The 17,521-nt window shown below is 46.6% G+C and overlaps 2 protein-coding genes across 4 annotated transcripts in view; both read left to right on the top strand.

Moving 5' to 3' along the window:
• The first annotated feature begins 8,262 nt into the window (after positions 1 to 8,262).
• Positions 8,263 to 10,306, top strand: IER3 (immediate early response 3). The gene is made up of 2 exons (XM_033917105.1): positions 8,263 to 8,532; positions 8,800 to 10,306. Exons 1-2 carry the CDS (start codon positions 8,299 to 8,301, stop codon positions 9,169 to 9,171), a joined length of 606 nt encoding a protein of 201 aa, XP_033772996.1. The 5' UTR covers positions 8,263 to 8,298; the 3' UTR covers positions 9,172 to 10,306.
• A 3,191-nt stretch (positions 10,307 to 13,497) lies between these two features.
• The window catches only part of FLOT1 (flotillin 1), a 41,260-nt gene continuing 37,236 nt past the window's right edge, over positions 13,498 to 17,521 (top strand). Inside the window, exon 1 of one of the 3 annotated variants that reach the window (XM_033916710.1) lies at positions 13,498 to 13,591. The gene's annotated coding sequence lies outside the window, so the exon portion shown is untranslated. Of the gene's footprint in view, positions 13,592 to 13,800; positions 14,003 to 17,521 lie in introns of those variants that run through there. The other 2 variants (XM_033916711.1, XM_033916709.1) reach the window with 2 other exon arrangements.

Raw genomic sequence — 17,521 nt, 5'->3', positions numbered from 1 at the left:
AGAACATCACCATGTTCCAGAATCCAAGTCAGACTGCATGGAGCTGGTTGAGGACTGGGGAACGGCTCTCTCAGTCAAATGGTCAGGGCCATGAGGTTTATTAATCCTATATAATAAAACCCTAGCCGCGCATGCGCACTCTTACCTGCATGTTCCATGATCTCTGATCTGTGATCAGTAGGTCCATGGCGACAGGAATGCATATGTGTGCTTACCAGCGCCAGCAGCCGGAAGAGAAATTGCAAAGCACCAGCCTCCCTGCTCTACAGGTCCTCCATCCAGTCCACCAAAGCGGCCCGAGCAAAATGGCCTGACAGGACCGGAGCCGGCGCAGGATTTGGATTTCGTTTTGTCAGCCCACGTCGGCGCCTTCCCACCTCCGACTGCAATTCCTGTTTCCGGTTTGGGGGAAGTGGGCGCGCGGCCGGAAGAATGGCTGACGCAGGATTTGGATTTCATTTTGCCAGCCCACATTGGCGCCTTCCCACCTCTGACTGCAGCTCCTGTTTCCAGTTTGGGGGAAGCGGGCACGCGGCCGGAAGAATGGCCGGCGGGCGCGTGCCCTGAAAGAAGAATTGTCGCCCTGGAGACTAGGTAGCTCACAAAAAAAAAAAAAGATGAAGAAAAAGGGCTGGTAATTCTGTACTTTTACAGAATCTATCCCCTCCTAATATACTCCAGCAGACCCTGCAAGCATTCAAGGCTGCCTGTCTGTACAGTGGGAGCAGGAGAGAGAGAGATGGCCTTGGGGAAGGACGGAGGGGACAGGAAAGGGAAAGATGGCAAAAGGGGTGCAACAGGGTCAGAGAGGGTATGAAAGGGGGAAAGAGAGAGATGGAAATGGTAGCACCACTGCTGCTTTGGGGCACTGAGGGAGGAGGGGTTGGTACGTCAGGACCGCCTCGGGTAAGTAATGGGGGTCCAGGAGAGCCATGGGTGGGGTCAGGGTCAGGATATAGGTGAGGTTATTCTAGCACCTGTTACTGTAATAAATGTAACGGGCTAAAACATTAGTATGATATATAAAAGCCCTTGTGTCAGGGCTGCACTCGCAAGACACAATTCCAGAAGCTAGTCAGGCTGTTGACAGGGTGCCAGAACTCCCAGGAACATGTTTCTTGGGGTACAGGGAAGGGACAAGCCCAGCTGAGACCCCATTCCAGGAACTGGAGAAATTGGACTGAAAAGGGGAGGGGGCAGGCGGCAGCTCACCTATGACATCTTAAAATAATTTTCTATTCCTGGCTTAATTCTGAGGTGATGCTGACTTCAGAGGGATTTTATGAACAGACTGAGCGCTGCAGGAACACTCAAGCCTTCCACTCAGACCGTGTTGTTTCAAGATGGGATGCATTACAGGAACACTCAGCCCTTCAGCGCAGTCCCTGCTGTCTCATAATAAAATGTGTTAGAGAGGCACTCAGTCCTTCAGCACAGTCCTTGCTGTCTCATAATAGAATGTGTTAGAGGGGCACTCAGTCCTTCAGCACAGTCCCTGCTGTCTCATAATAGAATGTGCTAGAGGGGCACTCAGTCCTTCAGCACAGTCCCTGCTGTCTCATAATAGAATGTGTTAGAGGGGCACTCAGTCCTTCAGCACAGTCCCTGCTGTCTCATAATAGAATGTGCTATAGGGGCACTCAGTCCTTCAGCACAGTCCCTGCTGTCTCATAATAGAATGTGTTAGAGGGGCACTCAGTCCTTCAGCACAGTCCCTGCTGTCTCATAATAGAATGTGTTAGAGGGGCACTCAGTCCTTCAGCACAGTCCCTGCTGTCTCATAATAGAATGTGCTATAGGGGCACTCAGTCCTTCAGCACAGTCCCTGCTGTCTCATAATAGAATGTGTTAGAGGGGCACTCAGCCCTTCAGCACAGTCCCTGCTGCCTCATGACAAATTTGACCTGAAAGTCGCAGATACACACACAAATACATCATCCAATAGGATCATTTATACACAAAGAACTTTGTCCATAGCTGCCAAACGCAATGGATGCAAAATTCAAAATGATTTAACCACCCAGTTAAATCGTACTGAGTGGCTCTGGATGGGATAGTCAGTGGCACTTAACCAGGTAATGCCATTGTATATCCCTTTTGACCACCATGGCAGTGTCGGGGGTGGTGAAAGGGCGGAATCAGGATAGTTTCAGAAGTTATACGGGCATCAGCAATATTGAGTGCCCACATAACTAATCAGGCAAGTAAGACTGGCCAGACAGAAATCCTATCTGCCTGAGCAGCTATGCAGTTATGGCACTGAGCCACATAACTTCTGGGTGGTACCGCTGGTGCCTGAACATGGCCCAGCGCTGGATATCCTGGTCTAAATTAACCAGTGGTGATTGACATTTGATGCTCACCCAGATCTGGGCAAATCTTCAACTTTACATCCTCTTCAATTAATATTCAGTCCCCCCACCATCATTTTAAGATTTGACTCAATGATTATGACAATCACATAAACACGCTATAAAAATTCAGGTTAAACTATGGGCTGACGGGTTCTTGGAGTTTCTGTAGCTGAAAGGACCTATTGTTTTGTTTAGCCTGCAGCTGCTTTTGCTGCCTCCCTAGGCAACTGCCTAGGCTGAGCCAGCCCTGCACTCATGGCCACTAGCTGAATATTGACTTGAACGGCTCCTACAGAAAAGTGAATCACTTGAGCTGAAGCTGTGCAGGGCCATGGGAGCCTCTGCAATATGACCAGCAGGGGGCAGACAGCAGCCTAGTCCGGCCCAGTCTTCACCACAGTTACCCCCATGAATTTGCTAGGTCACAGAGCTCCAACGGTCACTGGATCCAACAGGCTGCTCACAGCTCCCTTATGGCGAAGTTCCTGGCTCTGAGCTGGCCTGAACTAGCGCACACAGGGACCATCTCAAGCCAAGGCAGCCACAATTAATTCGTTTCCTGGCTGTCAACACAACCCCGCCCATCACAAATGCTAGTTTTTGGGGCTAGCTCAAAAAAACACAGCCTAGTAAACCTCAGGGTGTCTCCCCACATGGGTGTCTGATGCTAACATTATACACAAAAGACTTCAATAACATTCTAAGATAATAAGATAGAAGCACAGAGGAATGCTTGTTGCAGGTTCCCGGGTCTCGCAAAGACGCAGCGAGACCTGGAAACCTGCAACAAGTACAATGCCAGCTGCAGAAGCCCTGAGAGACTAGCACAGAGGAATATCTACACCTGGATAAAGGAGGATTTTTTTTGATAGGTCTTCACTTATGTTCCCTCTAAGCCAGTGTCTCGCAATCTTTTCCAAGCCGCAGCTGAAGGGTCTCTGCACATGCGAAGTGCAAGTGTGACCTCATCACTTTGACATCTGCACATATGCCCAGAGACCTCCAGATAAGCTTGTTATCCCTATAATGACTACGCCGGTGGGGAGGTGCGGAGAGCAGGAAAGGTGCCGGGGCGCTCATATACATGACGCGCCTCTCATGGCACACAGTTTGCGAAACGCTGCTCAAAGTAGAGCAGGTGAGCAAACACTGACCCGACCTGACTTTCAAACAACAATTAAATGAAGCCCATTACCATATGTGCTAGAGAAATGAATTGATAATACTCAGATCAAAAATTCTTGCTTTTTTTAAATTGTCACTCGCACGAAAAAAAAAAAATAAAAAAGCTTGCATGCACCAGGCCAATCCTTACAGGGCGCATTGGTCTTCACCTTTGCGTATAAAGGGTATGGCAAACTGTGTGCCGCCAGAGATTTCAGGTGTGCCGTGACACACTGGGGAGGAGGAGAGAGGCGCCGGCGCCAGCTGACTCCTCCAGGACGTGCCTCTCGCGGTGAGAAGTACATCCTGTAGGTAATCTTCAGTCACAAAGTCATCTGACGGCAAGTGAAATCTTAAATTTTGACTGCATATGACTGATTTATGAGAGCTGCGGCCAAGTTGTTTCTTTACGAAGTCCATTCTGAGGCTCCAAAGAATTAATAATAATAATAATAATAACTTTATTCTTCTATACCGCCATAGTCGTGAGACTTCTAGGTGGTTCACACTGAAGAGAGCTGGACAGTCAGAGAGTTACAATATGTAGAAGTCCAGGATACAGTTTATAGAAATTTACAAAAAAAGCATATAGAATCTTACAAAGAGCATATAGAGTCTTACAAAAAGGTAGAGAGATACAGCATATAGAATCTTACAAAAGGCAGTGAAATACAGCAAACAGAACCTTAAAAAGGCAGCAAAATTTAATGTTAGACATTTCAGACTTAAAAGAAGGAGTGGACATATGTAGTGTTAGGTGTAGATACTTTTTTAGGTGACAATTCTGTTGAATAAGGCGGTTTTTATGGCTTTTCTAAAGGCATTATATGTCAGTCTTGCTCCATTTATGTAGCTGTCTAACCAGTGTTGTTGTTTGTAACATTTATTCACGACCTTTTAAAGAATTTTGCATTATTTGCACATCTTCTATTTACTATTCCTTGTTCCTTTGGGGAGTTGATTTTGGGGACTTCATGCACTTTATTCTTATTTGTTAACATGGTTAATGTATTTAAATGAAGCTATTTTAGTAATAATGATTGTATGATATATATATATATAAACCAAGTAAAAAAAAGTTTAAGAATTGTTTAAAAATAATAAACTTACCAGTAGTGCACACATGGTTTCAAGGATTCCTACAATCCAGGACTTACAGAGTAAAGACAAACAAAGAAAAATCAGAACCATGGTCCAACCCTGCGGCGTACCCCAAGGGTCGCCTTGATCCTCAACACTCTTCAATCTCTACATTGCATCCCTCGGCATCTGCCTAGACAAATTAGGCTTAACTTCTTATAGCTATGCAGACGACATCACCATCCTCCTTCCTTTTGATCAACCAACACCCTCCATGACAGACACACTACATAGAACACTACATGGATGAAAGAACACAAACTAAAACTGAACCCAGGCAAAACCAAATTTATACTTCTCGAAAAAAACAAAACCCCAACCATAACAAACTTAGTAATCAACTCAATCACATACCCCATTCAACCCACCCTAAGACTTCTGGGAGTGATGATAGACAGAGGCTGTACCATGCAACCACAAATCATCAAAACAATGCAGAAATCATTCGCGGTCATGTGAAACTTAAGGCAAATCCGAAAATTCTTCAACAGAAAACAATTCCAGCTCGTGGTCCAATCCCTAGTCCTAGGACTTCTAGACCAGTGGTTCCCAACCCTGTCCTGGAGGACCACCAGGCCAGTCGGGTTTTCAGGATAGCCCTAATGAATATGCATGGAACAGGTTTGCATGCCTGGCACCTCCATTATATGCAGATCTCTCTCATGCATATTCATTAGGGCTATCCTGAAAACCCGACTGGCCTGGTGGTCCTCCAGGACAGGGTTGGGAACCACTGTTCTAGACTACTGCAACATCCTCTATCTCCCCTGCCCTGCAGTCATGATAAAACAACTACAAACAGTACAAAACACAGCCCCTAGCCTGATCTTTTCGCTGAAGAAATACGACCATATCACCGCTGCCTACCTCGACTCACACAGGCTCCCACTACAAGCAAGAATACTATTCAAATTTTACTGTCTACTATTTAAAGCCATGAATGGAGACAGCCCAGCTTATCTGAACTACCACAACCAGGCAAAGGAGAACCCAGACACCATTCAAGCACCCCCCAATCAGAGGCGTCAAATGCAAAAAAATGTACGATAGCCTACTGGCCATGCAGGCAGCGAAACTAGACCACTAACTATCCAGACTACTGACCACACCAGACTACAAAACTTTCAGAAAAGAAATAAAAACCCAGCTATTCAAGAAATCCATCAAAACAAGGAAGCACTTCAGTCCCCCGAAGTAACCCGTTCAACTCTGTAACTCTTCTGGAATTGTCCAGATAACCTCTTATGTAATCCGCCTTGAACCGCAAGGTAATGGCGGAATAAGAGTCACTAATGTAATGTAATGTAATGTTATACACCAAAAAGATCATTGCGCTCTGAGAATCTAGCTTTACTGAAGACGATTGTGAATTCAAGGCTTGTCGAGACTTGTAAAATGACTCTTTGTTGTGCAGGAGTTAAGTTATGGAACTCTCCAGTGGGTCAGATACGAAATTGTCGGGCTAGGCAAGCTATGGTATTATTTTGTAGTCATGATTTCTGAGGATTGTTTGTATGTTTATTTCATCATGTTTTTGTTTTAAAATTATGTACAGTTGAACCTTGGTTTATGAGCATAATTCATTCCAGAAGCATGCTCGTAAATCAAATTATTCGTATATAAAAAGCGAGTTTCTCCATAGGAAGTAAGGAAAACTCGCTTGATACGTTCCCACCAACCCCCACTCCCCGAGGCCAGCAGCGCTGCTCCATCCCCCCACCAAGAACCGGCATTGCTCCCCCCCCCCCGCCCAAACCGGCCTCCCCAGCGAAAACCGCCCCCACCTCGACCGAACAGCATTCAGCCTTACCCCCCATCTGGCACCGGCACGCAGCCCACAGGACGTGCCGGTGCCAGTGAAAGAAGTTCCTGCCTCTTGAGCATCTGCGCATGCTCAAGGCCTTCTGGTTCTCGCTCTCTCCGAGATTCTCATGAGAGGCATATCCTGTATAGGGCTACCAGATTTTCCCGAAGGCCCGCTCAGTTCCACCCCCAGCCAGCGGCCGTGCATGCGCAGACGCCCCCTCCTGAAGCAATTTTGACAGGGAACTTTTCAAAACCCGAAGCTGTCCAGACCCCTAGACATGTTTTCGAAAAGGAGGACATGTCTGGGAAAATCCGGAGGATGTCTGGTAACCCTAGTCCTGTAGGCAGTCAGCCGGCGCTGGAGCCTCTCCTCCTCCTCTTCAGTGTGCCACGGCACACCTGAAATCTCAGGAGGCACACAGTTTGCGATACACTGCTCTAACACATAGAAGGGGAGGAAGAATTTTTTTTTAAAGGGTACAGAGGACGCAAGAGAATGTTAGGGGAGGGAAGATGGAGGCAAAGGACAAAGAACCTAGTGGAAACTGCTGAACTAGTTTTGGAAGCACTGGAAAATACCAGTCATCCTGGCTTTGCAAATGAAATCCGGCTCCTTCCTGCACCATCCCCTCCCCAGGAATAATTGTTACACAGCAATAACCCCCCCTCCACCATCACCACTGTGAAAACAATTAAGAAATCATCAGATTGCTATCCAAGAGGAACACAAAAGCCTCCAGGCTGCTTTTACCTATACAGAAGGTTATAATGACCCCCCCCCCCCTCCTAGCTAAAGAGAGAGGAGAGGGGGGACAGGAAGCTTGGAAAGGGAAGGGAGATGAACTAAGGAGAGGCAGAGGAGTTTACCTTTTGCATGCTGGGAATCAATGTTCATTCATCCGCAATGACTTTGTGTAAGGGCCAAGGTCGTAAGGAAATGTTTCAGTTCAGTAACTAAAATCGCATTTATAATGATAATAAAACAAAACGGTAGTTATAAATACTATAACTACGCAGGAGAGAAGGAAAAGCGGAATAAAGTTAACATAAAGAATAACCAGGAAGCAGAACTGAGGCGAAGGGACAAGGCAGAAAAAAAAAAAGAATCAGCCCTCAGGCATGCAGATGTTTTGAACAGTCCACTGCAAAAAAGAGAGAGAGAAAAAAAACACATATACAATAATAGCAATGCTGATATATTTATATGAAAAGCAAAAAATGTGCTGTCAGATTTTGGGTGATATATTAGTTGAGACCCACTGCTCTAATAGTTTGAGCTTGAAGGTAGACCAGATCAAGATTTTAGCACTCTTTTGTCACCGGCACCCTGGGCCAGTCCATAAGATGAGGTGGCCCTGCTTTCCAGTAATAACATATCTCCTGGATCATAGCAAGCTAAAATTGAAAAACAAAATCACTTCACAACAAAGATTGCAGAGGCAAAAATAAAACCTCCCTATGAATAGTTCCTCTCTCCTTCAGATATAATCTTGGAATTCATCAGAGGGAGAAGAAATGGGAAACACGATGAATGGGCCCGGAAGCATTATACAAAAATACTGGCAGTGCCCTTTAAACATATTGGGGGAAAAAAGTTCAAATACATACAACCTTCTCCCCAGAAAAACACGTGTCTGCTGCTTTCAGGGGCAAAGGGGAAGGAACATGTGCACATCAGCCAATCAGGAGCCAGGGAAGTGGGCATTGGCATGTTGAGGCGGATGCGCCCTCTTGCTGGGGGCGTGGCCAGCCCATTCATAAATAGCTCTGTTCTTCACCAGCTAGAGTGTGGAGGGGAAATTCTGATATAAACTGCATTTTCCCTCTTTCGAAGATGTGCTGGGCTCGTGATCACAGAGGGCTGAAGGTGACTGTGTCTGCTACAGCTGCCCACCTGCCCCCACCACAGATAGCAATGGCTCAGCCTAGCAGGTCCTTGGGCAGGACAGCCCCAGGAGCCCAGTTCTTCACCTTTGATCCCTTGCCCGAGACTCTAGGGACAGAACAGCGAGTTCCGTCCCAGATAAAAGGCAAGAAACGCTGCAGGAAAGTGCTGTATCCGCCAGTGGTAAGTTGATTCTTATTGCAGGAAGAATCTTGAAATGCCAAACATCACAATGTATTTTAAGAGAAAGAGAAACCTGTCAGTTCTAACTAAGGCATTGCAATGTTATTGTTATGCAATGCATATGAAACAGGAGCTGTGATGCTTGAGTCAGTCCCTCTGAGGGTTAAGTATATGTTGAACTAGATCCTCTGTATATTTCAAGTTAGGATAAAACCGGTTATTTTCTGTGATAGCTATTAACGGTCAAGTTTCTTTTCTCTTTCCAAGGTAAGAAGATACCTTCCAGCTGAGGAAAAATGCCAGGGCCAGCGACTCCTCTTTCTCTTGCTGGGGATCGTCTTTTTCCAGGTATATAACGCCACCGAGAGCCAAGAGGATGCGTTGGTACCCTATTCAGCGCCAGGGATTGGAGCTCAGCAGCACCCCTTTCTGGAAGAGACACTAGGGCACCCAGAGGATTACTGGCAGAGGGAAGACCTGACAGTGAGCAGCCTGGCACTGGAGAAACCAACAAAAGGCGAATGCTTGCCTTGTCCCTCTGGTCGTCACTGGGCTCTTACAGAGGAGACCATAAGCAACAGAATGGGGTCAGTCACAAGGGACATTACTACACCAAAATTGTGCTTAACACAGCCTTAGCAACGAGAGAGCTTTGAAGCAGGGCTGGAGATCGGGTTGTTTGGACCCCCCCCCCCCCCCAATCAGAAAGATGTTTCACTGTCCATGGGGGAGACTGGCTAGATACCGAGGCAGAGGGCAGCAGAGCTGGTTTACAAAAGAATTTTAGTTTCCCATCACACAAAATTACTTTTAAATTTAATTTGATATCTACTTTGCATTTATTAAATAAAACTGGAATATTCTGCTCTTGAAGCCTTCAGTGTTTTGTGTCCAATTTAACAAATCTCAGGACGGGAAGCTCTTCTCTTACTGCGAAAGAGAGGAATTTTCATCCTGTGGAACTTCTCCTGAACCTATATCCAGGTAAATAGCAGCCCCTGGATAGGACCCAAAGAGCAGAGGGAGAATTTGGGCTCTTATCAAGCTAAAACAGCTCATATATTCCAACTACAGTAATTGTCGGAACTTGAGCGTTTCAAGCCACAGAGATCCCTTTTATGAAAGACTGGATCTGTGTGTCTCTGTATGTGGACTAAAAGACATGACTTCATAAGCAGGGAGGTGAACCTGCTTCTAGTTACACTGCCAGAGAAAAGCCAAAAAGAAACAGCAATAGGACATTTCTGGGAGAAAACATATTTCTCCCCATGTCAGATCTACTTTTAGAAGGACCGAGAAAGGAACAGCAGATAAGCATATTTAAAGGAAATGCTATTTAAATATATTTAATATTACTATTATATTTATTGCAGCTATATTTGGAATGTTATTATTTAAAACTATTTATACATAGGGTGTGAGGAACTTGGTTCTTGATGCAAATTCCACCATGATTATGTAAGTGCATGGATTGTTTTAACTGTAACTCACTTTCATTGCTGTAAAAAGCATGGAAAGCCTCTTATGATGTCACAATCTAATCTATGATGTCAGGTGCAAGCAGTGAAAGTGCTGGCCCTGGGGCTCTTGCTTAAGGTTCCCGGGGATTCCCTTTTCTAATGCAGACTCTGTCAATAAAATAAATACACACACTCTACTGTAAGAGACTAAAAGGTCTCAGTTCTGTGAAATGTCATACTGCTGGACCAAAATGCTATGTTGTCTGAATGCCTAGTTTGTTCCCTGAAAATCATTAAAAAAAAACAAAAAAGCATTACCTGGTTACTGTCTTTCTTTAGTGTTAACATCAACTTGCTATTGAAGGAAAATCAATTCACATTCTACAGGCCCCTACAGAATCTTAATTGGGCAATAATTTTGCACTATAAAGGTTTATAATAAAACAATCCCAGATTATGACAGGGAGTGATAGCACCGACTGCATAGTTGCTCCCTCTGGTGGTATCAGTTATATTAACAGCTGCTTTGACAACTACAGTATTTTCAACAACTAAACTAGAATCTCTTCCAGTGTTTTCAGTGCTTGAGTTAGATTCGCCATATCTTTATGACTAGCCTAACTTCACATCTATTAATTAGATCTTTCAGTTTGCCAGAGGAGGGACTCAGAGGCTCTCAGCAGGTCACATGAACAAGGCACAGTCGTCTGGTAGCGCTATAGAAATAATTAATAGTAGTAGTAGGTAGCCAGTCCCAGCTAGTTCATCTCTTTGAAAATTGCAATTTGTCTCAGGAGTCTGAGGAATACCAGCAAAACTTCCTCCAGCTTTTGCTGAAATGGCAGATTACAAGATGGTCGGCATGTTGGAATCTTAATTAGATCCTTCCCTGTAAAGCATTTAGCAACTTTAAAAGGTGTGTAGCCCCTGTCAGAGTCCAATGGCACATTATAGACTAAAACAGAGCTTTGGAGAACTAGAGTCTGCTTGTCAGGTGCAAAGCAATGTTTTCTACCCAGTCCTCAGGATGCCCCCAGTTAGCAGGATTTTCAAGATAACCACATTGTCTATACAGGCAGTCCCCGAGTTAAGTACAAGTTGTGTTTTTAAAGTCAAATTTGTATGTAACTCAGAACTTGTAGATTTTAAGATTCTTGCTGCTTACCTCTGCTCCCAGTTGACAAAAGGGCCAACTGTCCCCACCAAGTGTTCCCTGTAAGGTACAGCACGCGCAACCACACACTGTTCTTAATGCGGCCAGACATCATTCCTGAATCTGTTGCAGGAGAACTCCTACACAGTCTAGGGGCCTGTTTAACAACGCCGCGCGGTAACGGCCCCGAAGCCCATAGAGATTTAAAGGGCTTCGGGGCCGTTGCCGTGCAGCTTTGTAAAACAGGCCCTAGGTCTCTGGAAATATTGCTTAGTGAAATCAAATAAAGCCACGATCACATTCAGGGGAGAGTGTGGCGCAGTGGTTAAAGCTACAGCCTCAGCGCCCTGAGGTTGTAGGTTCAAACCCACCCTGCTCCTTGTGACCCTGGGCAAGTCACTTAATCCCGCCATTGCCCCGGGCACACTAGATAGATTGTGAGCCCACCGGGACAGACAGGGAAAAATGCTTGAGTACCTGAATAAATTCATGTAAACTGTTCTGAGCTCTCCTGGGAGAACAGTATAGAAAATTGAATAAATAAATAAATAAGTACAAGTTGTACTTAAGTCAGGCATCTGTAAACTCAGGGTCAGCTTGTACTGTATACGAGATAGATCTGCTTCACTGCCTCTATAATGTAAAGCTGGTCTATGGGTAGATTAGAACCGGCTGAGAAATGATGAAAATCATAAGGAAGTCACAGAGACGGCTCTACCATTACATGACATTAAAAACTTGTTATCTGCAAATACCAAAAGAGGTTCACTGCGGGGTACAAATAAAAATTGGAATTTTCTCCAGGATACAGAGCATAAAATTCAATCACTCAACACAATTTAGGGAAAATACTTCAATGCTCTTCTAAATAAAATAAATAGTTGGGAATCAGCCTTACAGATTTAGCCATGTTGAACAGGTTTGAGTGACCAGGTCACCTTGTCCATGATTGTTAATCCCGGTTAAAGAAATTAATAATATTCACTCATATGACATGTGAAGAGAGTCTGTGCACACAGTGGCGTAGTAATGAGGGGGCGGGGAGGCGATCCGCCCCAGGCGCCATCTTGGTGGGGGCACCGGTACACATTTTCCTCTCCACCCACCCACCCCCACCCCACTACCACCCATGTGCGCCCCTTCCCTTACATCATACTTCTTTAATGTTCGCGGTGCAAGCAGCAACCTTAACCTGCTGCTCGTGCCAGCTCTTCCTCTGATGTCACTTCCTGGACCTGCGCCTAGGAAACAACGGCAGAGGAAGAGCCGATGCTGGCGCAAGCAGCAAGTTGGGGTTGCTGCTTGTGCCACGAACGTTAATGAGGTACAGGGTAAAGGAAGGAGTGCAGCAGGAGGGGGCGGAGAAGAGGGTGGGGGAGGGACGCCACCACCCCTGCCGCCTCTCACCCTAGCTATGCCAGTGTGTGCACCTAGAAGCACCTAGTAAAACGCGGACCTTACGGATCTAAAACCACACGTCCTTAAAAATCTGAGGTCCGTGCCACTTTTAGTCTCTGGCTCTGACAGACCTCTATGACAATTTAGCTCTGACGGATGCTAATGCTTTTCCCTCCCTATGCTGAGACTAAAAGCGACAAAACCTTTGTCTTGCGGTCTGTACCACTTTTAGATTCAGCATTGGGAGGGAAAAGCATTAGGATCCATCAGCGTTAAATTGTCATAGAGGTCTGTCAGAGCCATAACCTATGCTGAGACTAAAAGTGGCACGGACCTCAGATTTTTAAGGATGTGCAGTTCAGATCCGCGTTTTACCCCTTCCCGCACCTACAGGTGCAATGATCTGGTCACTCCAGGTATGGCTGACTTACCCTGCTTGTCCACAATGAATATGCATGAGTAGTGTGACCATATGGCTCCAGAAAAAAGGGGACGGATTGAGACATCCGGGTTTTAACTTCCATTGAAAGCAATGGAAGTAAGGAGAACAGATTGAGACATCTTGGTTGCTTTCAATGGAAGTAAAACCCGGATGTCTCAATCCGTCCCCTTTTTTCTGGAGCCATATGGTCACACCATGTATGAGAGATTTGCATACAATCAATCAATCTCATTCATATTCATTGTGACTATAATGAAAACCTGACTGGGTACTCCAAGAAAAGCTGCATTATAGGACTTGCAGCACTGAGTGTAAAATCTCACACTTCTCTGAGAAGTAAGTTCAAAATCAGAACTAACCAAAAAAAAGTCTCCAGACTGGAACTGGGTTACTTGGCATCTCCACCATACCCCTCACTCCCCCTCCATTAAGGATCCTCTGTTCTTGTCCAGGGCTTTTACTCAACTCCAGATCCAGGCTTTCCTGAAACCCAGAGGTTTTCGTCTCCACCCTGTCCCTAAGAGACATATTTGCTGCTGTTTTCTCCTCTTCTTTTAAGCTCGCAAGATAATCTTCTGTGCTATTATTTTCTTCCTATTGCAAAAGGTTTGATTTTCGTGCATTCTTTCTATCTTTGTTTGAAGCATGAAGTCTCTATCGTATTTCAACTTCCCTCCCCGGGTAAAGAGATCCTTAAGCAGTTTATTTTTGCATTTCTTGTGATTCTATGAGTCTCATCAACAGCCTTTCTTCCCATGAAAAAATACCTGGGCTGTTTTTGCATTTCTGCTCCTTCCAGCAGAGGGGGCTAATCCCCGCCTGGCCGTTCCCGGCCTGCGGGATAATCTATGATCTGGCAGGGCGAGTCCTGGGCTGGAGGAAGAGGAGGCAGGGAGGGGAATTTGGCACCCTCGGGGGTGGCAGGCTGAAGGCTGGATCCGCGCAAGGCTTGAAGGAGGAGATCCGGCTCCCGGGGGAGAGGTGAGGCTGCCGCAGCTTATCCGGATCGGTGCATTGGTAATGGGGAGCAGGGGCTCTGGATTTGGGGAGGGGTCTGATTAATGGATGTCCTTTGCAGATATATTGAGAGTGGAGGAGGGGCCCTTAGCAGAAACTGCAGGATTTGCATGTGGGTTTCTGACTGTCTTTTCCTCTGGTTGTCATTTTGGATTAAAACCCCCAAAAAGCCACAACAAATTCCAACTCTTGAGCTTCTTGTCACCTTCCGATCCCGGGCTGCTTGTCTTCCTCTGCCCCATCTTGAGCTGCTGGTGGTTACTTCCCTCCCCCTGAACTGTCTCTTCCCCTCCCTTGATCTGCTCTAGGGCATGTTGTCACTGAAGTTTCAAATGTGTGTTGTTTTTTTGGGGGGTGGGGGTCTCCGCCATTTGAATTTCTTTCGCTGCCCCTCCCACTCCATGATTTTAGGATGTTGTCTCTCTCTATTTCCTGCTCTCCTTTGATCCTGAGCTGTCTCCCTCCCCACCTCCTGCCTGTGTGCGTTTGCACACACACTGTCATTCTTTTCCTCATCCCCCTATTATGTTCAAATATACAGTACTAGTCTTTAAGGCCGTTACATTAACGGGTGCTAGAATAGATGTGTCTGTCTGTCTGTGTTTCTTTATCTCTCTCTCTTTGGCCGCTGTCTGTATCCTTCTGTGTCTCCCCCCCCCCCTGAGCACCCACCTCCCCCCCAAATGTCTCTCCATGGCCCTCTTCTGTCTTCCCCCCCAGAGCAAAGCCCCTTTCCCTATCTCTTCATGGCCCCTTCTGTCTCCCCCCCAGCACACCCCTCCCCCCAAAGCAGCCCCCTATCCCTCTCCCTGTCTCTTCATGGCCCCTTCTGTCTTCCCCCCAGAGCAAAGCTGTTTGCCCCAAGCACACCCCTCCCCTCAAAGCAGCCCTTTCCTTCTCCCGCTTACTCTCTCTCTGGCCCCCTTTCTGTCTGTCTTTCTGTCTCTCTCCCTGCCCCTGTGTCTTTCTTTCTTTCTGTCTGTCATTTTTCCCCATTTCCCTGTGCAGTAGCATTTCCATCCCACTTCCCTATGCAGCAGCAACAGCATTTCCCTCCTACCCCCCCCCCCTTTCCTGTGTAGAAGCAGTAGCAGCATTTTTCCCCACTCCCCCTTTCCCTTCTCTTACCTTCTCTTCCCTGCTCCGTTCGGCCCCTCCCCCTTCTTTTACTGCTGTTGTGTTCTCTTCCTCCTTCACCATCCCCTCCTCTTTGTCCTCTCTCTCTCTGCTTCTCTCCTCCTCTCCAATTTTCTTCTTCTACCTTGCCTCTCCTAATTCCCGCCCCCCTTCCTCATCTCACTCTGACCCGCTGCCCTCCAACCTAGCCTCCCCCTCCCGAAAGAGCCACCCAGGCCGTTCTTAGTGTTGCCCATCGAGACCAGTTCTCTGGCTCTTTATTTGCCCCTTGATATTTAATCTGTCCTTCCTTCTTTTGATCACTGTCCTTCCATTTCAGAATGTGTGAGTAAATACCGAGTCATATTTGTTATTAATAAATACGTTTTTAAAAAGCATCGATGACTTCTGACACCAAACATCCGAGACTCTCAGTCCATCCTAAAAATGTTTTTGATGAGGCACTATGCAGACCTTTCAGGTTTAAAGACTCGACAACGCGAGACCTGCCAGTGGCTGGATCCAATGGGAAGCTGCCATCTGTTGAAGGCTGGAGTCGGGAGTCAGCGCCAGGAGCTTTAACGGCTGGTGGTTCCGCGTAGAAAGAATCCCGCGCCTCTTTGAAAACTGTCACGCCGCTGGAGCCGGGAGGTGACGGAGAGGGCAGGGGGTGCTAGCGGCCGGCAGCCACCGCTCCGAGGCCAGACCGTAAGCCGCGCATGCGCACTTCCTAGCTACAGCTCACGGAAAACGGACGCACGCATAGGAAGTGCGCATGTGCGGCTTACTGTTTTATTAGATTTTATTGTGGATTCAAGACAAAATAATGAACAGAGTGAAAGCATCCAACAATATATACTTTAACAGAATAAACAAGCTATCCCCTCTCCCCCCCAACCCATCCCAACCAAGGGCTAGATTCTCAAAGCAAACCAATCGTGTACCGATCGGTTTGCGACCCCTTTACTATCAAATGTCCATCCGGCCTGATTTACTTATCTCTCTTGCGATCCACTTCAAATCCGTGCATGCAAATGAGGTGAAACGCATGTAAAGTAGGCTGGGACGCGATTCACAACACTGAATTTCCGATCCGACTGGGCTGGCCGATCACCTGAAGAAGCGACTGCTGGGGACCAGTCAAAAATGTCTTTCCGACTGGAAGCCCTGCTCTCTGCCCTGCAATCTCTCCTGCCTGCTCGCCCCGAATGCTGCCCTACTCTGCCTCGATCTTCCCCGAATCTCTCCTGCCGCATCGCCGTTCTCCTGCCCTTCCCTGAAGCTCTCCTGCCGCATCGCCGTTCTCCAGCCCTTCCCCGAAGCTCTCCTGCCCTTCCCTGCCCAGTGAGCCTGAGGTTTTAACCCGCAGGTTTAAAGCGGGTTAAAACCACGGGCTCGCAGGACTAAAAACTAACAAAAAAAAGTTTTCAAGTTAAAAAAAAAGGTCGCGTCTCAGATGGGCATGCGCAGACCATCTACAGATGGTCCCCATCTGCATATTTTTCGTTCCTGAATTCATCAGACCTGCTTGGATTGGACCCGGATCGAGCCCAATCGGGCAGGTTAGTGAATCCCAGCCCAAGTCCCAAATTGCAGGTCCCCTCCCCAAGAAAAGCACTCAGGCGGCCAAAAGGTCTCAAACGCTCCAAAGGCCCGTACTCTTGTGACCCCTGGGCAACCTCAGAAATCTTCCACAACGAAAGATTTAAAAAACAACAACAACCACAACACATACATACATAGTATCCGATCTTGGGGAAAAAAATACCCTGTACACCATAGGATCTAAGTGAGAGGATTTAAAAGGAGGCTATGACCTCGAGGAGATAAGAAAGTCAAATAAACTTCCCAAGCAAGCAAAAATCTTCCCCGTCTACGAGGGTGACCTATCGCTTCTCTGGCTTCCCAAGAGGCCAAAGTATGCACGAGAGACCTCCAACTCCAAAAAAGAGGGCGGTTCAGAAACAGTCCAAGATTGCAGGATGCATTTTCAAGCAAGGAGACACACCTTACGATTTCCTCATCCCCTATTAATTGTCTAGCTGTCTCTTCCTCCTCTTCCTGATCCTGGTTGATTCTTTCCTTCACAAGCCCTTGAACCTGAACTGTTCTCTCCCCTCTGATTCTGGATGACTGTCAATTCCCTAGACTGATTTGCCCTTTTCCCCTCTCCTATAATGGGCTAGCTGTTTCTTTAAATAAATTCTGCTACCAACCTCTCGTCCCCTTTTATCTGTCTTTCATCATCTTCATAATTTTGGTGTCTTGTAGCTAAAATTATTGTCACCTCTCTCAGCAGTTGTCTGTGCTGTAGTCACTCCTTTCTGGCTGACTTCACTTTGTCTCAGGAAGCTGCTCTCTCTCCTCTCTTGAAGTCTCTTCAGCTGTTCTCTCTCTCTTCTC

Source organism: Geotrypetes seraphini, chromosome 12 (assembly GCF_902459505.1).
Source record: "Geotrypetes seraphini chromosome 12, aGeoSer1.1, whole genome shotgun sequence".
Lineage (NCBI taxonomy): Eukaryota > Metazoa > Chordata > Amphibia > Gymnophiona > Dermophiidae > Geotrypetes > Geotrypetes seraphini.
This window is presented reverse-complemented; position numbering and strand designations above follow the sequence as displayed.

Coding starts and splice junctions, on each gene's coding strand:
- IER3 (XM_033917105.1), top strand. CDS start 8,299: ATGTGCTGGGCTCGTGATCACAGAGGGCTGAAGGTGACTGTGTCTGCT. Junction 8,533..8,799: donor AAGTGCTGTATCCGCCAGTG/GTAAGTTGATTC, acceptor TCTCTTTCCAAG/GTAAGAAGATACCTTCCAGC.